This window comes from Pezoporus flaviventris, unplaced genomic scaffold, assembly GCF_033815535.1.
Source record: "Pezoporus flaviventris isolate CSIRO_AGI_PZ_B2104156 unplaced genomic scaffold, CSIRO_AGI_Pfla_v1 ptg000037l, whole genome shotgun sequence".
Classification (NCBI taxonomy): Eukaryota; Metazoa; Chordata; class Aves; order Psittaciformes; family Psittacidae; genus Pezoporus; species Pezoporus flaviventris.
This window is the reverse complement of record NW_026892585.1, coordinates 10,147,827-10,173,992: the sequence shown is the minus strand read 5'-3', so window position 1 is coordinate 10,173,992 and position 26,166 is coordinate 10,147,827. Positions and strand designations below refer to the sequence as shown.

Here is a 26,166-nt window from a genome sequence, read left to right as displayed (position 1 = left end):
TCCCTGCCCTTGCTGATTCTTCAGACAATGAGTTGCTTCACTGTTTATCTCAAAGCCTGCACTCATCTGCAGACCTCAGCCTGTCCGGCTTTTCTCTGCAGTAATAATTTTCCTCTTCGGGTTCTAGTTCCCTGCATTTAGAATTGAATACTGAATAATTCTATGCTTGACACTGTATCTTATTTGCTTTATTATGCACTACTTTTTAAAAGAAAAAGGCTATATCTATAGCACAATAATATTATAACAGTGAATAATTAAGATTCGTGGCAAGGTTAGGAGTGTTCCTGCATGTCCATATTTGAAGTCTGTTACCTTCTTTCTTGTCTGTCCAAATTGCACACTAGCACAGGTGAGGTGGGAGCAAGCTTCCTCCCCTCGTCTGCTCCACGTGTAGCATCCACAGCTCCTGAGGGCTGAGGAGTTTTGGAATCTGCTCCTCAAAGTGCTGTTCAGTTGGGCTGAGCTTATGCAGAAGTGATGGTGGGAGAGGGAACAACCATCACCTATAACTAAGGTGAGTTCCAAGATATACAGAATGTGTGGACATGTGTATTATAATGTAATATTTCTTTAATATTTTTAATTCTCCTATGTCTGGACACTCACAAGTCTCTTCTGTCTACATGACAAATGTTCTACTAGTTTCTGGTTGAAAAAAGCAAATAAATATAATTTTACTTTTTGTGTAAGCTGAGAAACAAAAGAAGTATTACACAAGACAGATATGAACAGAACTATGATAATGGTTCTCTTAAGATTCATTAATTTGGGTAGGCATAATGATAGACTTAGAAAAACAGGTAATAGTTGTATTATTCAGAGGAAGGAAAAAGTGAGCTGCAGAAAGGAGGAAACTGGAAGAAAAGAAAAAAAAAAGGAAAGAATAAACACCAGGGAAAGGGAAAGTGTCTGGTTCAACAGGATTCTCCTCAGCTTTTGCCCTGGGCTTGCAGTTAATCTGCAGGGCTAAAATGTTTGCTAGTGGTGATGCCACCGGCCTGTGTTTTGTGTGGTTACTGGGTCATTTATGACCACTGCGTTGACATGTTTTGTGGTACATGATTTATCACTACTGTAAAGTATCTTCCTCTAGATAGGAATTAAGGGATAATCCATGTTCACACTAGACATGTGTGCACATGAGTGCAGGCTCACACGTGTGCTCAGAGTGCCCTCATAACACTACATATGAAAATCTGCCTGTATAGGAATTGACAAGAGGTGTAGGTGTTGACCCAAAGTGACGTTATAGACAACCAGTACATGTGGTTGTGTATTGCATGCACATGTATTGAAGTATGCATGTACCTTATTGCAGTTCTCTGCGTTGCTGTAAGAGAGACAGGGTGATATAGAAAGCATGTTCAATATTCAGTTTGTTTGTTATTCAGATCCTATCTATTTCTTGTAGTTGATGGCTTTAAACCTTTGTGTAATGTAAATACTGATGATTTAGATGTGGATGACTGAAAAAAACCTCATGGTTAACTACTGGTGTCCACCTGTGTGACCCAAAGCCGCCTTTGAGCACAGCCCGTGGTGAAAGATGATGGCAGCTTCTGTTTCTGTGCTGTCTTTTGGGTCGGAGCCCATGGGACCCCAGCAGCCAAGATCTTCCCCAATTAGGTGGGGCTAGGTGCTTTGCTCAGTGGGGCTATAGGAAAACCTGCAGCAATGAACCCCTTTGCTCCACCACACCTCAGATGTCTTCCACCCCACTGCTCCCCCTCCCCGTGGAACCATGAACAGTACAGATGAGGCACGGGAGGCTTTCCCCTAGCTGCGGTCGCTTCTGGCCCCGGGCGCCAGTGGAGCAGCACATCCCCTGTGGAGATGGGGCCGGGGAAGGCAGGTGCTGTTCCCACGACCAGAGCATAGCTCCCAGGGGTGGAAAGCGGGGGTCAGGAAGTTAGCAAAGGTTGGCCAAGTCCTGCTGGCTCTTCCTAATCCTCTTTTCCACCCACAGCTCCTTGAAACTCCCCTGATTCCTCCCAGTGCAGTGTCTGGGGGAGCTGCTCTACTGCTGCAGGATTGAATTTACTTTGCTCGCTTCCAAAGTATGCTTCTGCAGAGTCTCAAGTCAGCTTTGTTTCAGCTGGTGTCGAGCAACACACAGGAGAGATGCGGCTCTATTACACTGGTTTGTTTTTCTTTTCTTTTTTTTTTTTTAACCTTTCTTTGTTTTTACTATTTTGACAGGAAATCTTGCTCCTTCTTCTCTTGCATAAGTATGAAGTAAGCCTGCGAAAACAAATACGGTAACTTGTTTACATGTGTAAAACTGAAAGGATGGTTTTGCTGATCAAGTTAGTTCTCGCTAATCTGAAGACTAGAGCTGTATAAGGCATTTATTTATTTGTATTTGTACCCTGGCCAAACCAAACAATCAACAACAATAAAAACATTTCTTTTGGTCCACCCAGAATTAAAATTTGTCAGTTTTCTTGCCAAACAGCAACACACAAATCTGAAAGAAATGTCATTTCAGGTCAGGAGGCGTTTCATTTAGGCTTTTAAACATTCATTAAAACTGAATATAGGTAAATTTCAGAAGAACCCCTTCTTGCAAAAGGAGAAGTAGGAAGTTTCTGGTTTGAAAACATCAATATAACCCTTTCTGGCATTTCAGAATGTTTCTTTTGACCCGAGAATTTAATTCTGCCTTACTACAGATTGTTCCACATAATGAAATTAGAACAAGCTTTCTGATACTGATGATGCTTCCTTACAGAAGGCTGGAAAGGTTATAAAACAGTTAACTAGCAACCTTCTTAGATATAGCTGGAGGATGTACTTTTGGGGGTTGGCTTTATGCAAAGCATCCAGGCAATAAACCAAATTAAATTATATAGACTATAGTATCGAGGGAAAGTTTTATCCAAACAAAATTTAAATAAACTCATGCATTTTGCTAGGTTTAAAAAAAAAAAAAAAATCAAATAAATAATTTTGCACACATGTAATGGTCTCAACATTTTGTCATTTCTCTTCTGCTTTTAAAACAATAAGACCCAAATGTGGATAAAATCATGTTACTCTTCCCACTCGATGTGAACAACTTTTTCCAAGTTCTTATGCTGCAAATATGTGCTTCTTAGGAATTAATGAGTAAAACTATATAGAATAAATGTTTTAGTGCTCTAGTTAAGGAAAAATAAACAACTGCATTAGCTAATCTGAGTTCAAATAAACAGATGCATAAGCTGCGCTATTTCAAAGCAGTGCAGAACTGAACAGAGACCATTAACACTCAAAACACTTCATAAGGTTCAGAGATGGTTAACCTCTTCAAACCAAAACGTGTCTAGATCTTGTATGGCTGCACTGAAGGAGTGAGGAATGACACTCCCATGTAGTAGCAAGCAGTGGCTGTAGATTTGCTGTGCACGTATGCTGGTACAGAAGACTGCTCGAATGAATTTAATTTTCAAGATGAAGAGAACAAATATGGTCTTATTTATTGCTCAGCTCAGCCAGCAAAGCTGACCAGACATAGCAGTGTCCAATGCTCTTTTGAGTCATAGCAAAAAGCCTATAAACTGCCAGGAGCTTTAGCTTCCATGTGCCAGAGAAAGCCCCTTTGTGATGTTGCCCAAATGGTGTGACATGGTATTGACCCTGGCTTATTTGGTGCTGTGTTCAAATGACTTGTGGCTCCTGATAAAACTTTCATGTTTTGTAGGAAAATCTTGGCTACCTGCGCAGCCTGGTAATGGGTGGGAAGCACAAAATGTGTGCTTTGGTGCATTGTGAATTTTAAAACGGATCTCTCCAGAGTGTCCCAAGTCTGTGGACTGTTTCCACAACAAACAACAGCCACAAAAAATGAGGCTCATACTCCAGTGAATTTGTTTTGAAATGTGTATGTTACATACAGAAACATTTGAGTGAGCAAAGGACTGAAAGAGTTGTACATTGGAACTAGCAAAGGACTGAAAGAGTTGCATACAGGTCTCGGAGCACCCAAGGAATCAAAAGGACTCACTAGGTGCAGTAGTGCTGATATGCAGATAGGAAACAGAAGACCTGCAAAGTCTTCATTCAAGCATCGTTTTGCAAATGTTTTGAACCAGCACGGATTACTTTGTGTGAATTTTTGTTTCAGTCAGCTTTCTTCATAGCTATAAAATGATTCAGAATAATTGTCCAACTTTTAAACTTTAATTTACTGAGGGAAAGGGGGGAGACATTTAACACCTTCTGAAAAGGAACTGAGCAAAAATTTGTTCCTCAGGACTCCACCCAGGTTTTTACACAGACTTCAGTACACGCCAGGAGAAGATTTTGGTGTGTTTTCCAGCACTATGTGATTACACGTAGGAGCGCACACCTGATCAGTAAGGTTTCTAGTTACAGAGGTCACTATTGAAACCTTTACAATTGCCATTTACATGTAATTAACATTACCACGTGGTTTACAGGATTCCTCATGCTATCAATGCTGCTGTAAAGTTCATTAGGTAAAAGTTAGAATTGTAAAGATTTTAATTTGTGTATTCCTTAGTATGGCATCTCAGTGCTGTCATTTAAAGAACTCCCAATAGCTGCAGAAGCAGCAGGTGGCTTTGCATGGGAAAGGAAGAAGAAGAATATTTCTTCTAAGTGCTCCTTAAAACTTTGTCCCACTTACAAAACCCTCTACAGTCTGTACTATTATAGCCTAAACAATCTACTCTATAACTCCAAATTTACATATTGTAGTTACTTACTTTTTGCTCTTACAGAAACATCTGTTTCTTCTGTTAGGAGAATTCCACTTGGAAATTCCAATTTCAGGATTCAGTAAAAACAACTGTAAGAATTCCTGATGTTTGTGAGACCAGAGCTTTTCAACAGGTTTTCAGATTTGCCAGTTTTTTACAGCCCATTTTAAAAATCTGTGCTAGTGTCAGAGAAGCCGAGCTGCACTGAAAGGATAAACATGACTAGGGATGCTTCACTGTGGATAACCTCTTCAAAACACAGGAGTAAGGATTGACTTTTCAGGCAAGGGTAGAGCAGCACTTCTGGCACCCAAGAGACTTCCTGCATTGTTCTGGGTAGTACTCACCTGCTGCCAAAATGTGGGCCCAAGAAATGTCCTCACTGTACAAGGAAGCCATGAGCTACCTCAGCAGAGATGCGGCGTCTCTGCAACGCCCCACAGCCTGCAGTGTAGACAAGTCCTGAGTGTGTCTGAGCTGTATAAACATAACCACAAGCTAAACAGTTCCATTGTTCAATACAGATTTCCATTGTGCTTGCAAACTGAATTATAAATGCCTTTTCATAAAAGCATCCTAAGGGATGATAACGGATGCCTAAAATACATCATCTCCGTTATCAAGGAGTAGGTTATCCCAGCTGAATACACAGTATCAGTTTCCTGATTTGTATATAATCTACATTCTTAATGTTTCCTGGAGTGCTATTAGCTTGGGTTACTAGGACTTACTGTACTCTCAGTGTGGAAAGATGAATAGGCCTACCAACCAAACAGCCTAATAAATTTGATAGGCTGTGCATGTCATGCTCCACCTCTCCCTCATTCTTCATTGTGTATAACGTAGCCTAATGCACTATGACAGCTGTTAGCAGAAAAATGGTGCAGCAGCCATAAAAAAGTGATTTATGTCTTATTACTGCAGCAGCTAAAATTAAGAAGCTGATGTCTGGAAGGGCAGCAAACAAGTGAAATGTGAAACACAGCATATATATATTTATATATATTCATTCATGAAACATAGGAAGCTGTGAAATGCTTAGACTGACAGTGAAATTCTCCCTGGGCATCCACCACAAGGTCGGACTAATAAAGGGGGTAATTGGTGGTGATGGTTGTGGATGTTCAGAATTGCCTACATGTCACAGCTGCTTATGCTGGAGTATCAGAAGCATGTTAAATGCATCTCCTGACATGAACCCAAAGATCCTTACCCCCAAATGACATAAGAAAGCCTAATTTAAGGTGGTAGCTGGCAGAAAGAACAACACATCAAGCAGGAAAGTTGTTCTTAGCAGCCACAATGTAGAGAGGAAATAGTGGGATGGGAGAAATAACATGGCCTCATTCCCTGCTTCATTTTGCTGCTGGTGTGAAACTGCCACTTTAAGGCTACAGTCATGGATTAGGGATTTCTCCCTGGATGCTGAAACTATGAGCATCGGAGAAAATTCTGTATTTGGTTTACAACATACCTAATGTGACTAAATGTGATCGTTTAACATCTTGCCAGTTTTGCTACTGAACCATGTAACACATTAATCTAAGACACAGTGAATTGTAACTACCACGTCAGATCACTCCTTGGTGTCTGTTCAACATACACTGTGTATATATGCTATAAACACACATATGTCTATGTACGTATATACTCAGACTGCTGCTAAGTGTGATGTCTTTGGTTCAGTGGGTGGCACTCTTTCTTCTGAGTCAGTGCTAAACCAGTTCTTCCCCACATGGTGTTTAATGAATGGTGGAATATGGTCAGGTCAGAGAGGTTAATAGCCCTACTTTTGTGCGAAGTGCCAGGGGATCTTTCTTAGCAAGCAGTGAGAACCTCACATTAAATACCATCTGAAAGACAGCCTGGGACCTGCTCAGAGACTCAGACTAGGGTGTTACTGTAATGCAGAAATAGGGGGAACTCTATGCTATGTATTTAGAGTGACTAAGCTGCCCTGCCCCTATAGGTATTTACCAGATGTAATTAAACTTTTTTTATGTGGAGTTACAAAATAATAACCATGGGTAGTATGGCTGGAAAATACTAGAGCTTCTCTTTGGTGTTTTGATTTAAATAAGTATCAGAGAAGAAGCTTTCACCTGGTAGTGTGCAGTCAGGTTGTAAATAACCATGGATGGGGATTTCCCAGACTCTTTGCTGTTTTACTGTGGGTGCAGTAAGTACTGAATGAGTTGGAGCAAGTGAGGGCTGTTGCAAAAATGGCCACGTTTTGTGCCATTGCTTGGACAACTACCAATGTTGCCTTGGACAACAACTCCAGTCCTTTCAGGGAAGGGCTACCGAAGTCCTGGTATCTATGCATTAGATTCCTGTCTGACTTTCTAGCCACTGGGTAACCAGGATAGAGATTATCTTAACAGGGTGTTTTATGTTTGGATCAGATTCACGGCAAAGTGGAACAGCAGTACTCTGTTTTGTGAAGCCCTGTTGAACTTTTGCCCTTTGCAACTCACTGTGGCTAGAAGGTGTACACTGGCAGCAATACGGGTCCCTGTGAGATGGCTTGGGAATGATACTGTCTCACTGAGGAAAGGGGCTGGAAGTGACGAGAAACTTGTACCTTGATCAGTGGGAATTCTTCGGAAAAAGATTTAGCAAGGACAGCAGGATTCATCCCACTACCTTAGTGGGAATGAGATGCCTGATAATTGTATCTCTTGACCGTAATTGTTTTCACAAGCTGCATGATTGAATTCTATTATGCGATTAGTTTACCGTATTATTAAACATAATTCTTTTCATCGGGCTTTCTGCGATCTCTCTATTACAGGATCCTTTACATCCATACAAGATATCTTTATATTTCTTGAAAAAAAAAAACCAAACCCAAAACATTCGTAAATCCTTCAGTGAGTCAATATTGAAACAGTCTAAACCCCGTTTGCACACTAGTTGTCTCCTGATAAGTGTGATTGTTTCAGATGTCCAAACTAGATATTCAGACTAATTCAAAGCACACAGCAGTTTGTCAGATAACAAGATTTTATATTGGTATGGCCTGTTACCCGAATGGGTTCCAGAAACTAAGCAGAAACCATGTTAGAAATCACTGCAGCTGTCACTGCTTAGTGGTATTCAAGGTGAAATGAGGCAACTTTTAAATAGCGCTAAGGAAGATTGTGTAATAATTTAGGTCAAAATGTGAGTAACATGCCATATAACCGAGATGTTCGATGAGAGAGATATAGTGGATATATGTAGAAAAGCAAATACCATGTATTGTTATCATCCTAGATCCTTTTAGACAAATGGTTTCTTGCAGTTCAAGTAAAGAAAAATGTTAGCTTCTAGAAAGAGTTTCTGCAAAGATAAAGTTTGAAGGCAAAGGATGCTTTGTTTAGAACATGTTTAGAGATACACGGTACACGGAGTGTACGCATATTGGAAGGCTGAAGAACTTACTCTCTCATGAAGTGTAACAGCTTTAATAACTGTGATAGAAAGAAGTGATTCCTGCCCATTACAGAAATATTTTTTCTTTTTCTCTGAAAGGGCCTGTGATACCAGAAATTGAGGCAGTGCAGACAAATTAAACCTGTCTGTACTTCTTTCTTTGCCTTTCTGCTTTGGAATAACTGTGTAGTACACATGGGTCAAAGCAGAGGGTTGTGTGTGTGGCTGCAATCTCTACCATTTCTTCCTTTATGGCAAATAACACAAAAGTGTTTCAAAACCAGGCAAATTTTGCCAAATACTCCTAATCCTAAGGAATTACTATTAGGGAAACTTGTTATTCTGTATAATGGCTTTACTGAGCCATCTTTTTATTATTATTTTAAGTTATATGTTATATACTTGGAAAAGGATGTTGCTGAAAGACAGTATGTTTCTCCCTGTTTTGTATCTTTCATCTTTCTTATTCTGCTTGCTAAGTCTTACAATACTACTATGACCTCCTGCCTCTTGACTCTCTTGCCTGATCAGCATTACTAGGATCAGCCTGAGAAGCAGCTTTATGTGCTCCTTCTACCCCAGGTTTTCTTCAGTAACACCCTGAACATACTTGCAGCAATCAAAATTAGGCAATTTCTTCAACAGACAGAACTGAGTTCTAGTGCTTCTATTCTGTGCTAGCTAAAAATGCCTGTGCTTGCGTCCAGACACCAGAATGCTTTTTGGGGAGCACTGTGCCCGTGCTTATTACCTTTCTGCTTTATGTATCTTTTTCTTTTGTGACTGTCTTCGAGTGCCCCATCATGCAGGATGTTTCTGCCTTTTTTCATTCCAGAGTTTTCTGGATCCTAATATCAGTTATTCTTTCCTACATCAGAAATAATCTTCACGCAGTAACTCCAAATCTCCTCTGGTGTCCCTGAGATCAGGTCTGACTCACTTCTATACCTAGTCTTTAAAATCAAATCTGTTCTTTTTCTCTTTAAAACTGTCATTATGTTCTACTGTAAAGTGTAGTATTACTTTGAAAAAAAAAAAAGAGCATAAAAATGACATTTCAGGGTTCTATATTTGTCTGACAGTTGTTTCTGTTGCAGAAGTGCTCATTGTATAAGTTAAAAAGCTGTCTTTTTTAGCCCTGCAAAATGCACAGTGTGTTATGATTCGAGCTATTGGCACACCATCGTCAGATTCTGCAGCCAGGGCAGGCCATCTTATATCATAAAGCCTCTGCTGCTTGTACCACCTTGTGTTCTTCAAGTCCCTTGGTGCCATTGCCAGGCCCTTTGCATTGCCTGAGCATGTCACATGTCGAAAGGATCATGTTATTCAAGGAAAAGGTACATTGCAGAATAAAATACAGCTCAGGCTTTGTGTTAGAATGGCAGGAATGACAAGTATTAGTAACAGTAAATCTTCACTTCTCTTATGAGGTACAAATATAGACCCACTTGAGGTCATTTGGGGGCCAGGTTTGAGGAACAGCCCTTTTAGCCCAAAGATGTGGTCACCATTCTGGTAAATGCACTGTGAAAACCTTAATTTGATCTCAAAGAAGCATCAAATAAATTTCAAACAGTACCTCTGTGTTTCACGGGGCTGGTGATCTGTTCAGCTGCCTTGGCAGGAAATGTGTTGCTAAGGCTGCGTAGGCAGCAGCTGGCCAGGGAAGGGGTTAACTGAAAATGGTGGATGTAGCACATTATGGCACCAAGCAAACTTCCACATCTCCTTGAAGTCAAAGGTCTGTCTTTCATTTTCTTTTATAAAATGTATCAAACAATTTGGCATTAAAAGTACAACTTTTGTCATATTGAGAATAACAACGTGTTATAAGACAAAGGAACAAAGGGTGGAAGTTGAGGGAAATTAAAAAAAGGGAAGAAGCAAAGAAAAAATGAAGATGTGAAACAGTTGTGTTTAGTTTGGGGAGAAAAAAAAAAATCCAATCTTCATCTTTCCCCTCCCTCCTTGCCTCTTTTTTTTTTTTTTTTAATATACTTGAAAATGCAACATTTGGAAAAATCTACATGTGTCTAAATTTAGCCTCTGTGTTACTTTACTCTGCATTTCTTTATCACACTTTAGTCATCCATATATCATTTTGTAGAAAGCGTATGTGGCAAGCTGATGCATGTCTTATTTTATAAATATTTATTACCCACTGGTGTGTTCCTGTCTTTGAAGTTACATCCACTTCTCCTTTGCAATGTTCCCTCCTTTTCCCTATTTGTTTGTGTAGAAATACTATGAAGACTGGTTTAAGTTTGGCTTTAGCCCCATCTTTGATTTAGCTTGCCTTGCTTCCCGCTGCCTCATTTTTGTTTTAGACAGAAGTAGTCCAAGGATAATAGTAATGTAAATAACCTGTTCTCTTGCTGTTGCATGAAAGCAGCAAGGCAAATCTGGCCATTCATAAGCTGGTTTGCCCATTGGCCTGTCTCCCCAGGGATGCATATGGCTCGTGCTATTGAAGCAGCTCAGAGGACTTGAACTTGAGCTTAAAGGAAATAGCGACTGGCCTTTGAAGAAAGTGCAGAGATAATCAGCACAGGCTGTAGCTGCTCAACAATGAGGATAATACAGTTTTGTGATTTAACAGGAAAGGATCTTAAAAACATGTATTTGAAAGGAAAAAAAAGAAACAACTGGCTGCATCAGAAGGATAACCAAGCTGTCTGTTTTGCTGCAGAATAACTGCATTTTTCTCTTGTGTTGAGTGAATTCTGTCTGTATACGCTGGATCGGTGTCTGCTCATAACCCATCAGGTTGTGAATTATGAGGAGGTTATCAGGTTATGAAGAGGTTATCCTCTGTGTTGTTCTACCGGAGAGAGTGAGGTATTATACTGAGGGGAAAGTGACATAACTAATGGAGAATCAGCAGTGAGCTCCTGCAATCAGGAACATGATGACATAAAATTCTGGGTTTTTTTCTTCTCTCCATCTGTCCCTCTAAAGAAATTGTATGAGAGGAGTTTGAGTGACCTGGACTTTCTCAGCCTGGTGGAGAGAAAGCAAAAAGGGGTGCTAATTGCAGTCTTCAGCTACCTAATAGGGGTTTCTGGTTTACCCTGAAGTCTGTCATTCTCTTTTGTTACCTAAAACCGTGTCTGCATTTTTCAGCTATACAGCCCATCTAATAAGCAAAAAAACCCCCACATCTTGCCTAATAATCCCTAATGTTCAGCTTATTTTCTTACTGATGAGGAGCATTTAGCTGACACTGTTTGTTATAATACTCAAGTCCCTTTCCCAAGGGGCAGCTCACTTCTATTCATGCGAAGTCGGGACTGTTTTCTCCAACATGTGTCCTGCGTTACCTCTGTTACTTTGCAGTTATCGAGACTGATTTTCAGCTGCTCTTTCATTATTTTGTGAAGTTCTTCTGCAATTCCATCCCCCCAGCCAATGCCTGTGCTATTTTGATTAACTCAGTATTGTCAGGAGACTTTGTAATCTGACTTTTCATCCACTTTTCAGATTTTCATAGCTCATAGCACAGATCCTAATGCACAGCCAGACACTAATGACATCTCCCCATTTCTTTCATCTCTTCTAGTTATAACTATTAGTTATGAGTATGCTGCCTTCTTTATCCGCTGATAGGTTGGTTTCTTTAGGAAAAGTTAGAGGGGGTCTTTATAAATTCCTTCTGGAAAATCCAAGCTGACGATATCAGCCTGTTTTCTTTTCCACGAACCTGTTGATTCCTTCAAAGAAATGAAGCAGGTTTTCCACCTCCAGGGCGCACACTGACTCTTACTGCATTTATCTTACGTGAGTGTTTAACTCATTCTTTAAATCATTCATTTTTTTAGTTTCTGGAAGTTTTCACAGTTATTTTGCAGTTTCTCTTTCTGAAAACACACTCTGCTGTAGTGGAGCTATGAGACGGAAAGACAAGTAAGAATTACCTTCTTGCTGTAACAAACCTAAGTGTGGTATAGTTACCTGTTTCAGAACAATATTTTGATAATAGATTCTTAAGCCAGGTTCTGCATAGCAGTTTGCTGTTTCTCTTGGGGATTCCCTGCCTGGCTTCTCCCTAAAGAGGTCATTTGTTGACAGCCAAAAACTTAACCTCTGCATCATGACCTGATGTGACAGTTACTGCAAGGGAGTAACTGAGAACACTTCCCTGCTGCTGCATTCCCTCTGCTCTTCCCCAGATACTTCAGACCCTCTCAGTTACCTGGGCTGTGTCACTGCAGGGTAGGTCTCATACTGGGCTTCTCCTGTTTGGACCTGGAGTTTCTATTTGTAGAGAATGTCTCTCATGTGTTGACATAATTCACTTATTTATCTGATCTCCGTCCTTTCTGCCCAGACACGTGGGGGTGGTATAAAGCTCCTGTGCCTCAGCATCTTCTTAGGCTACGGACACACGAATGGAGAAGCAAAGCCTAAACCTAGAGCCAATTTCACCGCAACAGCTGTGTACAAATGACCGTGTTGTCCACTGAAAGCGTGAGAAAGGAGTAGGATTTGCATGAAAAGGTATGCATTTTGAAAGCATGACAGATTTAAACCTGATTCATACTAAGGTAATTTGCCGGTGCCGGGACAGGCCTGAATTGCTTCTGAGGGTTGTGTCATGAGCTAGAAATTTCAAAGAAATCGTTAGTGTGATTTGTCACTTATTAACCAATCTGTCTGTCCAGTCTTTAGATAAATCTGTGGCCTCTCTACACTGTTAGGGTGGCAAAACCAGTGAGTGTCTGGTGTCTGAAAGTGGTGCTGTGTCTTCTTCCTGCATTGCACCATTTCTGAGGCTGGCATGACCCTTGGAAGGGCAATGAAGTATAGCTGAAAACTAAGATTCAGGCCTTTCAATGGGCTTCTTATGTATAAAGACCCTGTGAAACTGTATTCCATAACTGGAGATTTTTCTACCTCTACCCTGATTTAGGTGATCTTCACATTTTTCAAAGGCGTTCAACTGAATATTCTCATGTGGGGCTTATTAAAGTGCCTATGCTATCTACCATCTTACTCTTTGCCTTTTTATACTCAGTGATCTTTCTCAAAAAACAGGACTTCATCTTACTTTCAGTTAGGTCATCCAGGTCTGTAATACCCTGCTAACTGTTAAAATCAAGCCCAGGTCTATAAATTGCATCCTAATGCAGCCATTGTGTGTGCCTAAGTTGTGGAAGTGCAGTCTACTCAAGACCCCTTCTAGGGACCTCTGCTACTATCTCTTGCCAGCTCTCCTCTGAATGTTTTTCTTGTTTGAACAAAGCTGCAGTGTTGGTTTTGACTGCTGTTATATGGAATTCTGGAGGCCATAACTCTGGTGATACACATTTCTACCTCCTTAGAAACAGAGTAACTTTCTCATGCAATAGAGACTGTATGAGTCAGGTGCATTAAATAATTGTTATGCTGATTCCTGATGTGCTGTTGTAACGTGTACACTGAATTTGCCACTGTGTCCATAAGCTGTGGTGTCACTGTTCAAAGATAAAATATACCCATTTCCTCTCACAATCATTGCAAGACAAAGATATAGGGTCTCCTTTCTCCCAACGCTTCCACTTTCAGAGGCTGATCAAATGGTGACAATGTGTGATATAGCTCTTTTGAAACCATGAAACGCCCAAAGGTCACAGAAGCTGGGCAGCAGGTATTTGCAAGCTGTGGACTTGATCAGTGTTGAAGAAGTGTTATGTTTCTATCAGCAGTGTGAGGGAGGTCAGTCGCTCTGAGCCCTAGGCAGTATTTGAAATCAGTCTGTGGTTGTATTTCAGGGAGACAGACAAACTTAAGTAAGAAAGGGATCACTGAGGTCTTTGAGACTACCAAAATACAGCCTCTGTTAGCCATGGAAAGAATCATGATAGGCACTGAAACTAGTCCAGTGACTCAATAACCCAAGCAGCAGCATGAAGATGTCCCTCCAAGGAAGGAAATCCACACAGGGTAGACACTATCTGTGTATCTGTTTTGCAAAATAATTTGGTATTATCTGCCTTTGTCTATGTGTTATTAGCTTGGTCTAATTAGTTTAGGACAGGGTTGGTTTTTTTTCTTTTACATTTTTAGGAGATCGTTCTGCTCATGCAAAAGGCAGCTATTAGTTATCCACTGTTCTTTTCAGATGGGGCATTTCAACAAGCCTGTACAATAGCGACAGTTCTCAATAGCATTCTTAAAATAAAATCAAATGGCTGGAGAAAATGGAAAAAAAAAAAATCTGGATTATACCATCCAGTACTGCACTTTAGGTCATGCCAGAGAAAGGATTACTCCCCATTTTACATCTGAAATGTAAGCTTCATGTATACCAGGTCAATAAAATTACAGTTGAAATCATATAGCCCTTATGATTTTATGCTCTTAGACCAACTTCTCAATCCAGCTGGATTTATCCTTGCTGGCAATAATAATCATGGAATCATAGAATTGTTTAGGTTGGAAAAGACCTTTAAGATCCTTGAGTTCAACTGTCTGAATAGTGATCATAACAAAGAAAAGCAAGCAAATGTTCAATCATGTCTTAAGTATCTGAAACAAAGGCTTTCCCTAGCTCTTATTGCATTGATTTGTTAAAAACTTGTCCTCAGTAAGAGGAAAGCAATTCACTTCTCCAGCCTTTGTATAAAGGCTTCCAGTGCCTGATTATTAAAAGGCCTGCTTATAGCTGCAGTGGCCTAAGCTTGAGCACCGTGCAAATAATCCATTTAAAGATCAACCTCAAAATTCTTGTTCCCTGATTCTCACCCCACTGGAATGTAGCAGGAGTCCATTTATCACAGTAGGAATGCAATGAGTGGTGAAAGACCCTTCATAAGTTCACTTTACTTTCAAATATGAGGGTGTTCAGGTAATTTCTCACCAGACCAGGGATCAGCTGCCTGTGATCAGGCTTCTTTGATCACTTCATCTGACTACTAATCCATTTATAAACCAGTGCATGTGAACTGTCAGCCTTGCAATTTTGTCTCGGTAATACAAATTCTCCTTTTATCTGTGTAAGCATCTAACTCTGGATTGTTCAAGGGAATTGTGGTGATGGTAGCTGAAGACCTAATAGTCTGCAGGCAAAGGGAAGTTGCAGTTGGCTTTAGCTGTTGTACTCTGTGTTTCACAAGGAGAAGTGAACAACCTAAAATTCCATTACATGTAGGGCCATGAATTTCAATGTCCATTTAGCATAGTCACACCAAAGAGAATCACAGTGTTCAACCCAAAGAGGCACCCACATGTTTCACCTCGAAGGTTAATTTCTGTCTGTTATTTCCCCAGCTCCCGTGAATTTCCCAACCAGGAATGCATATTAAGGGACGATTACACAATGCTTGGTGAAACTCCCTTTATTTATTTCACTTGTGTTGTTGCTGCTGTTGTATAAGAAAGAGCAAAATAATAAAAAGAACAAAGTAAAATAAAATAGTAGCTGACCCAAACATTTTTAACTTTCCAAATGCAAAGAGTCTTTCTTTCTTTCTTTCTCTCTCTCTTCTTTCTGTCTTTTCTTTGCATTGATTTGCACAAGCATTTTCTCTGTGAGCCAAATACATCTCTGGTATAACTTCACTGAAGTCACTGGACTTACACCAGAGGTGGTTTTGGTCATCTGTCCTGGGTAAATACAGTAGGAATAAATTGGTCACGCAGGCAGAGTGGCTGGCAATAAGTGCACTGAGTGGTCCTGGCAAACCAATAGGAAAGATCTAAAATAAAAATCCCAAACAGGTCTTTTATTTAACATAGGGCCTAAAAATCTTCCGGGAGCTACTGAATACTGCCCACTAACTGTACAAAGTATAGGTAGCATGCCTTCCAAATATCAAAATACCAGACGGAATGCCGTGAAAATAAATAACTTCTAATATAAACAAATGAGAACATATCAAACTGTTACCTCTTTAAACATAATGTAAATAAAAAAAATACCAGTCCTTCTACACAATAAATATTAAGAAACCATTGACATAGTTGAAATGTACTCATATAAATTAACAACTTTAATTACATTAGCCGAACAGACATTGGTTAAAGCACTGCATGTAGTATGCAAAATAATAATAATAACAATAATAATAATAATATCAACAACAAAACACAAAATGATAAAAACAAAATAGGCTTCATAATATCTTGGCTTTCATAATTTATATATATGTATATACATATATATAGTTGTGTATGTATATATATACTGTAGATATATATATAATATGTATATATACATACATATATATATCTTCAACCCATCGTCAATGTATTGTTTTTGAAAGTATTTAAATACAAAGAAACCCATTGAGAATTAACACAGATTCACTATATCTCAAAAAATAAATAGCTATATAACCCAGAAGTGCTGTTTGTTTCTGCCCATGAAAACATTGCTTATAGTTGTTCACAAAAGGTCAAATTACAATTTTATTTACTCTTACTGAAAACCCTTTTACTCCACATGTCATGCAGTGAGAGCAGATGGGGAGTAAAGCTTTTTTCAGTGTAAGGAAAGTGATTAGCATCTGATTCTTATACTGATGCACACTATTGACATGAGGTTTAACTTAAAGAACTTAATCATTTCCATCACATCTCTTCTACCTACACTCCAGAAATAGATTTTGAGCACTTTATTGATGCTGACTGGTAACTTTCTAGGAAAGGAGACCCTCTGAAATCGACGGCATTGCTTGCAGAGTAAGGCACTATTCCACACGAGTAACTACAGTCCATAAAAATTTTCATTTTGCACATAGACATTTCAGATGCCTGAACTTCTCTACCTCAGAGAAATTGCTGCTGGCCTCTACGTGGCCTTGTGGTGCTGTAGTTAAATGAACTTGATGGCTTAAATCTCAACTACATATGAAAAAAAGGAGGTATATACAACATGGTCTTACTTTGCAATGATTTGGTGAGTGTTTCTATTAAAGTCAATGACAAAACTCCCATTTCATTTAGTTCTACAGTTTGGGGCCCTAGATCAGTATTCTGCTGTGACATATGAGTGCAGAATAATTATAAGCATCTGTAAGCATTTCCTTTTGCTAAACCCCAAGAATACAAATACATTCAGCCCTCCCAAAAAAACATCTTAACATGCACTTCTGCCAGTTTCTTAGGTCTTGTATCCAGCGTGCATCTGACACGGAGAGGGGGGAAAGAACCAAATGAACCAAATGTGGTCAATTGTGAAGCAGGAAGATTGTGGAGGTACTAAACAAATACATTTCTGTGATTAAACATATACTGAAAATACATTTCCAATATAAACAGGAAGTAGGCTATATGGAAAGGAATGTGTTAGTAGTTAAAAGCCTCTTTTATTTTTAGGTTTTTGGTATCGTCATACCTGAAAGGAGAAGTAATTTTTGAGACTGCATGCCCTTGAACAACTGTTTAAATATGGTAACAATTTCTTATGCTATTTTAGATACATGCAGATTTAATTAAATCAAATTATCAGGGATGGGGTGTTTTGCTGGAATCAGTCAGTCTTGATTAACATCCCGATTTCTTATTTTATTTTATCATATAGTTTTTCATTTCCCCCTTCTTTAAATAACTCTGACCACAAATCAAAACCCCATGACTGAATCTAGAGATTGGAGGGAGAAACCTTTAAAATTTGTGACTAGTACACACACACAAATGAAAGCTAAAAAGCAGGGTTTAGGAACAGTTACTTCTTGATTTTTCTGGTTTTGGTGTATCTATATGAAACATGCTCACCATATCTGAAGTCTTACTTTCTTTCCTCGCTTAGAAGTTGTCTCAGGCTAGTTTCATGTTTTCCCCATTCACCACATAAAACCTGCTGTCAAACTCAGCATCACACTTGTTTTTAAAGAAAACAAGTATGCTGCTTTGGCCAGGGAAATTGAGAGCTTAAACTTACTCCGATTGCAGCCAATGGGAGTTTTGCCATTGTCGTTTTAGGGGTAGGTGATGGGATTTCAGGTCTCTAATGTCCTCTAACTAATCACACCTGAGAACAGATTTTTACCATTGTAAGCCATCTCACCTGTCCCCCTTGCCACAATGTTCAGAGATCAACCATCATGCAAGCAGCCTGGTTTAAATAATTGAATTAAACAACGTTGGATATGGTGCCATTCATTCAAAATCCTTTCTCTCCCTTCACACTGCCCACAGCAAAAAGAACCTGTGATTCACCCTGGGTTACCTTTACTCATGTAAGTAGATTTACTACTCTTGTAAGGAGACCAGTAGACATCAAAAAGTTGACATGAGTAAGGGTTCTGGGACAATATGCATCCAATATTAAGGATATAAAGCCCTAAAGTGAAATAAAAGGTACTCTCCTCAACAACTGTCACAGACTGTCCCTGCTCCTGCTGTTCTAGAGCCCGGCTCTACTGCTAGAAAAATCAACAGCAATTCTGCCACTTGCTTCAAATGAAGCAGGGTCAGGAACTTGGTTTAAGTTATAAAGATAAATTAGTTGTGCATCTTTTTTTGTCTTTTTTGCTATTTTTTAATTTTCCTACCAGCGTTTGGTATCCCTCCCTTTCCCCAGGAAGAAAGCACAAAAAAACCCGAGCAAACTTCTGCAAATAATTTAAATCAGAAAGCCTTGATATTTTACAGAATACTTTTAGTGACAAATTTAGCGTTTACCCAATTCTTACCATTTTTTAATGTGTTTTTTTTTTTTTTTTTGCAAATTGCAAACAAGTCTGTAAAAAAAAATGCATTGTATAAAAAGTACATAAATGTATAACCCATTAGCTGTACTATGCAAACTAAATACTGTGGAATAAATTAGATAGAAAACTTAGCTATAAGCAGGTATGTTGATATCTATTCAACAGAGGAAAGGGCTTTTTTTCTTTTCTTTCTTTTTTCCTTTTTTTTCTTTTTTTTTTTGTTTTTAAATCTCTATCAATACATACAAATACGGACATGGGCCCATGCACACACACATATGCACACACAGAGTACACTCACGCACACATGCACACACAAACAGTTTTGGCTGACGAAAAATGAAGGCCCTGATTACACTGTTAAACATGGTTCTCGCCATGAAGGTGCTAACACGCTATCCCTAGCCAATGTGACTGGGTTAAATTGTGCTATCTTTTTTTTTCTTTTTCTTTTTTTTTTCCTTTTATTTGTATTTTTTTGTATTTTTTACAGACCGTTTTCTCAACAAGGTGGGGAGCTGCGTTAGTGCTTCTTTCCATGAGAGGCATTTTGAAGCCTGACCCGTCAGAAGGCAGCTAACAGGGGCTTGGTCCTGCAAACCTGTGAGAGTCTGAAACTTCAGGCTCAGGGTTATCAAACTCAGTGTAAACAGGGCCTAATGGTTTCTCCCGTTCCCTCTTATGATCTCCCCCTACCCAAAGACAAATGTAACTTTAACATTCTTTTAAATATGACAACGATAGAATTTTTTTTAACAAAAAAAAAAACTATCTACCTATGCCCTATGGGTTGGACCCTTCAGGTTAGGTGTTGACACTGAAAATTAGGTCTTGCAGGCAACGCACAAACCCATTAAGAATTGTCATGTTGGAGGGTGGTGGTTGAGCCAGCCAGTCTTTCACAGAAGACTGCATTTCAAACAGCAATCCTACCACAACTGCCATTCTCTGTATATTTGCAGGGGCGATGGTGGGCAGGGCCCAAAGATGCTTGCAATTTCACATCAAGACTGTCTAAGTGTACACCAGCACTTGAGGTTTCTCTCACACGAATGCCATTTTGAACATGTAGCCTCCCATTTGGTAGTAACAAACAATCTTTTAACATACTGTGCTTTGCACACAAACATTCATTGTTTTAAGAACATTAAAGTGAAGCCAGAAGTGCTTATACTTTGTGTATACATACATATATACATACAGAAATATATACATATATATATGTATATCCCTTGTATGAAGCTGTTTCCCAGCAATGCACGGTTGCTGTGCATCAGGGACAAGTCTTAGTGTTGTACATGCAGAAAGAGTACAATAATGCTTAGATGGGCCTCGGATCTGAGCACCTTGGATCCAAATCCCAGGGCTTTTCTGGGCTTACTTCAAATGGCAATTTTCTGTTGAGGGTACTATTTGAATTTAAATGGTTAACAGATATTCTAGCCTGAATGTAATCAACCCACTGACCCTTAATTCAAACTCTAACTTGTTACGGGTGAATGGTACCAACCACAAAGAGACTTTTTAGAGGCTTGCACAAATGTCTTTGGTGTATGTGTCTATTCATTTTAAGGTACAAAATAATAATAATTATTATAATAATAAAAATAGCTATTTTGTGTGCTGTAGCAGTTCTTGTATAGCTCACAATAAGTGCAGCTCTCAACCCCTCCCACACCCAACCACCCTCCCTTGCAAATATTTGTTAAATAAGGATTAGACAGGTCAGACACCATTGTAGTGCAAATAGTAAACGATTAAAAATTTCTTTTTTTACAAAATATAGAAATGTTTGGCTCCAGTAACTGGACAAACATGTTCCTTTCAAGTATCTCTCGCTGAAGAATTTTTGTTTTTTAAAACAAGTTACTTCCATTAAAAAAAAAAGTCTCTCTGGTTTGTGTTTTTTTGTTTGTTGTTTTTTGTTTTTTTCTTTCTCTCGCAGGTAAACAGTTTCAAACCAACTAGGTTGCATAGTTCTAATGTTGTAAGCACCTTTACAAAATGTAACTTTAATTCTTTCATTCGTTCTTTTTTTTATTCTGTTTTTTCTTCCATTTTTCTTTTTTCCTTTTTTCTTTCTTTTTTTTCCTTTTTTTATAAATGTAGTGCAGAAGATGAAGGTGTGTACACCTGCACAATATTGTCCCTTTACCAATGTTAAGTATATGCGTGTGTATAGTGTCTGTATGTATAGAGATATGTATATAAATACATAGCCATATGTATATACACACAAACACTACACACCTACTCAGTTCCTCGGTAAATTTGGGGGGAAAGTGCCAGTGAATGTAGTGTTCATACACATGGCTTTTCAAGGAATTTAACTGGACTTAGTCCAAATTGCTGCAGGTTAGATGAGCTGCTACCACGGCTTGAACTGATGGGTAACTAAGGGAGGGAACAGAACTCCCTTAGTAATAACTAATGTTTAGTATACTATGTAATAAGATAAGGAGCATACTGAAAGGAAGGGGAAACCCCCAACCCATACCGCCATTCAGACGTTATCTCATTCAAGCCCAGGTTCATGAAGCTTTCTTCCTTTTTATAGCTGAAGTCTCTTTTGATCCTCCACAAGTCTTTTTTTTTTTCTTTTCTCTCTCTGTTTTTGCTTTTATTTCCGATTACAGTTTCATTCAAAAAAGGTTTTACCATGTCTTTCCTCTTCTTGGGCTTTTGATACATTTTCTTCTCAACTTAATGAGAAGGGTCTTGCACACGTGTGCATCTATGAGCAGCCACACTCCTCCACGATCATATTCTGTATGTCTTTCTTAATGATGTTCTGACCATCGTCGTAGTAGAGCATGGACATGGGCCGCAGCTTGGTGGGCACACAACATGACTTGAGGTTGGCAAAGGGGCTGTGGCCCCGCATGCGGTAATGGTTGATGACAGTGGAGTGGAAAGATAATGATGAACCAGATGTGCCTGCTATATGGCTGGGGCAATCTCCTTCACAGTAGTTGGCGTGATAACCTGTAGGTGCAATGATCCAGTCACTCCATCCTATGTCTTTGAAGCTGACAAAGAACTGCTTCTTGCAGCAGATGTTGACTTTGCCATCACACTCCAGGCCTCGTCTCCGCCTCCTGTGCTGGCGGTCCTCTGAGTGCCGGGCAAGCATCATCAGGAAGGGACGATGTGATTGCTCCTTCTCCTCTTCTCCTGTGAATTCTCCAGCTTCCTTATCTCTCCCTTCCCCATCATCTTCCTTTTTCTTCTTCTTGCCCAATAGCACCAGGCTGGCTCCAGTCTCTTGGCACAGGTCACAGGCAATCCGCACATCCAAAGAGTTCTTGCCTTGGTCCAGGAGTCTCTGGACGCTGCTGGAGACAGGGAAAATGTGCCAAGTGCTCTTACGGGTGTCCACTGCCTTCTCCGAAATCAAAATCTCACTCTTTTCACCTTTCAGCCCCCCGTCCTCCATATCTTCTGCTTCCTCAGGGTTCCCCTTTGGCTGCCGCTGCTGTTGAAACAGGCGGATAGTGACTTTTGTCCTGCTTCGGTTGGCCTTGGAGACCTTCAGGAAGAGCCACACTTCAGCATGTTCCACCACCGATAATTCACTGCCTTCCTTGGAAATCTCAAAGTGCAACATTTTCTTGGCTGAGCCTGATTTGTTAAATGGAAATAGACAGGGAGAACTTGTTAGTATGTCTGCTTTCATGCTGTAAAAGACAATTCTCTTACTTGTCACCACAGGCATGAAGTTCCCTAGGTTTCCTACTTGGCTCGTTAAATTTTTAACACTGTTCTGTTCTAACCTTCCTTCACCTCATCCTCTCCTCATTTTGTCTTTTGTGAAAATGCTCTCTTTAGAAAAGTGTTTATTTGCCTGTTGTTTTCCAGTATCATATTTTAACCAAATCATTTTTTTTTATAGTAATGATATAGCCATTTATGTAAAGCATCTCATGGCAAATCAGCATCAGTAGCTGCTAAGTGTGCATTTGCCTACGCTGTGTTTGTGATCCCTGTTAGCTGAAAGGTAGCAATGCATTTTTGACAACATGTATCTGTTGGCATGTATAGTCATGCTGCATGACTATATGTACCATGCACACACAAATCTGTGCCTAATAGCTCAAGGAGTGAGTTCCAGTCCTGATGATTCTTTGCAAATGATGTGGGAATGAGGTCTGCCCTTTCTCCCTCTGTAAAATGCCAGTCTTCGTATGCATCTTAAAATGAATTGTAAATCTCAATTGTTTCAAAAGCAAAGAAATACTAAAATATGAGCCTCAGCTTTGAGAGGTTTGCAGAGTTATATTGTAAAGAATTGCAGCAGGCAGACTCTTCATCCTGTGAGATGTCAGCTGTAGATCCTGTTCTTAATTTAACACACTGTACTCGCTGTGATTATAGTAATGGTGAATACACTGAGAAATGAGCTAAAGAACTGTATAATTATAGGGATGGTTCTCTGGCATAATTGTATCAACTTGCTGAGATGTCATGATGATGATTATGATGGTGAGGAGGTGTTTCTCTGATACAGAGCTCATATCCCTGGCAGAAGTTGGAATGAATAATGAGGGCTGTTTAATGATTTGATCACTAGAGCATGAAAAAGTTAAGAGAATGAATTAGCTGGCAGGTGGTGGTGGTATTTTATTTTTTTCTTTAAGAGAGGTACTTTTCTATTTTCTTGACAAAAGAAAAAGCCGTGTTGGCATCTTTTGTTCTTTCTCAGCATGGAGGCCAGGATGGACTGGGGTCACAGATCTGAAATTTACAGATATCTGACCCTAGTGAGACAGAAACAGTATTCATAATTATCAGTCTGTCATTGATATTATTTATGAGCTACCCACGGTTGTTGATCTGATTCTCTGTTACAGTGGTTCTGCTTGTCAGGAAACCAGAACTTTGCACCCAAAAAAGGGCAGATGGTGATCAAAAATGAAGTGGTTGGATGCACACAGGAAAAATTGCTCTCATGGCAGCAAGGCTCTTCTCCTTGCTTTCCCATTGCCACTAACCACTAGTACAGGCTCCCTGACCATCCTCCTGCTCCCCTACTCTCAGGTGAGACAGAAGTGGGTCAAAATGACAAGAGACATCTATCCTGTGTTCACCTGCAAATTAAAGAGTTCCTGGTTTCTAAAGGCAGTAGGCAGCGCTGCCCTTGAGCTACCTGTTGCTTTCCTTCTCTGTGAAATCCTGGCACTGACACATTCAGCTTTCCCTGGTGGCATTCCCAGGTCAAAGAGACAGATGTCTTTGAATTACAGTGGCCAAAGGGCACAGCGTTTTGTTTTTGTTTTCCCTCTAAGTGAGAGTGTGAAATTGTAGACTGTAACTGTCACTGAGATAGGGGAAACACATGGTTTGTGTTAACTGCTTCTCACAGGCTTTGCTAATGCCAGTCTCCAAAATGAGTTCCATTCATTTCTCAGGGAGCTATATGAACCAGTGGGACTGTGCCTTAGAAAATGAAATGGTATCTAGAAAAGGAAGTGGCTTATAGAAGAGAGAGAGCAAGCTGACCAGTCCTGTGAGGCATAGTGGAGTTACTGGTTTTCTATTATTTTTTAAAATAAGATTAATTCAGTAGTTACTGAAAGTTCATTGGTCAGCTCTTACCAGCTAACATTTCCATTCTGGCAATGACACCATGGCAAAGCTGCCAGCTGTGTTGGAGCAGAGGGCAGGTAACAAGCATTAATCCCACTCTGAAACTCCGGGTTTCAGAGCAGGAGGAGATGCACAGTGACATCCCTCCAGTCCAAAGGAAGTCTGCTCCAAGTGCCCTGTGCATACAGGTATTATAAAGAACATACAGATGTCCTCTTCGAGAATGGACACTTCTAAAGGCCTGCAAGGATCATCCATACAGCCAGTGCTTCATTCCCCCAAACTCTCTCTTCTAAAGGAAGCTTCTATTTTTATATTGTCCCTTTCTTTGGCACAGACCAAATAAACCCTTTCTGAGGGGGATCTGGTCTTCAAGGGAACCTGAAGGTAGGTCACCTGCCAGGACTGGGTTGCTACCTCCAAGACTCTCCATCCAACCCCTTCTGCTTGCTGTCCCTACCTAAGAAAACCTTAAAGTGGGGAGAAAGATGGTTTAGACCAAGCTGCAGTTTTCTAGCCTCTTCCCAGCTGCCGTCCTTCCCCAGAGCTCACAGGCTGGTGCAGGGCACAAGCCTATATGGCTGGGAAGTCCAAAACTTACTCTGTGTTCCTGAGGTACCAAGCAGGTCACAGACAGCAGTTCTGGCACTAGGAGGGATCCTGTGCATGAGCAGATCTGCTGTGCTTAGGCAGGAACATGGAAAACTGGCCCAGTTGTGCTCAGGAGAAAGCAGCTCAGGTGTGCAGACTTGGGCAAGAAGTTGTAAGGCCCATCTTACAGAAAACAAAGCCAGACAGCCCTGCATTACAGAATAACCTAATGCTGTTAAGTGGTAATGCATGATATATATCATGTTCTGTTATTTCCATGCTAATGGGAGTTGAAAGTAGTTATGAAGTGACCTATCTCCAACAGATATGCACTGCACAGGTAGTATAAGGCATGTCCTTATACAGGGATAACAGCTTCCCTGTAGGTTGTTAGCTACAGTAACAGCCTCTCTGGATGTGGTTTAGCTATATCTTCACTCACGAATGGTTGATTCAGATTCTAAAGAAAAAAATATGCAGGAAGCTTTTATAAGCCTAATATTTCTGGACACAACAAAATCCTGAGTCCTCAAACCTGCATAGCTAATAAAAGGTTTTATAGCAATTAAGAAAACCTTTCCCTTTCACAGATCTTTTTAGAAGGCGACTGGAAATGGTGCAAAGTTTGGGATAAAAAGCATGCTTTCACATCAGGGAAAAAAACGAAGCTTTTCTGAATTCTCTCCACATTCACAACTAGTTTGTTACGATCACACAGCACAAATGGTATGAATCCTGCAGTCTTTACGAGGTCACTATGCTCAGACAAGCTCGTTTTGAAATCAGAGCTTGGCCTGTGCTAAAGCTGAATTGAGATCTCTGGATCTGGCTTATTTTGACTACACATTCACTTTATAACAGGATCTTTATTTCCAAAAGGTTTGGTGCTACAATAGTATAAATCCTTCAAGTGTTCTGAGACACGAAAAAAATAATAAAAAAAAAAATCACTGTATTTCATTTTCTCCCAATATTGCTTAGGGATTTAGCAGTCTTTCCTTTTTGGTCTGAGTTAATGACCAGGTTCAAAGCTTTGAAAATGTATACTGTTCATCTAACTGAAAGTAAAGAGGAGACCTTCCTGAAAGTCAGGGACGGTATCACTTCCATAATTACACTTTGTTTATCCTCTTGTCCTGCCTTTTCATCTGCCACAGCTGATTTGCAAGGGTCTTTTTCCATTTCTAATCATCCTGCTCCTCCTGCCTGACTCCTGTGGAAAGACCCAC

General features: G+C 39.9%; 1 protein-coding gene and 1 long non-coding RNA gene across 3 annotated transcripts in view; one reads left to right on the top strand and one right to left on the bottom strand.

Annotated features, from left to right (window-relative positions):
* Nucleotides 1–26,166, top strand: part of LOC133274997 (uncharacterized) — a 170,031-nt gene that overhangs the window by 35,355 nt on the left and 108,510 nt on the right. The gene's annotated exons all lie outside the window — the stretch shown is intronic.
* The window catches only part of INHBA (inhibin subunit beta A), a 20,962-nt gene continuing 10,223 nt past the window's right edge, over nucleotides 15,428–26,166 (bottom strand). The window contains exon 3 of the mRNA XM_061464664.1: nucleotides 15,428–22,381. Coding sequence (XP_061320648.1) covers nucleotides 21,495–22,381 — 887 coding nt within the window. The 3' untranslated portion in view covers nucleotides 15,428–21,494. The remainder of the gene's footprint in view (nucleotides 22,382–26,166) is intronic.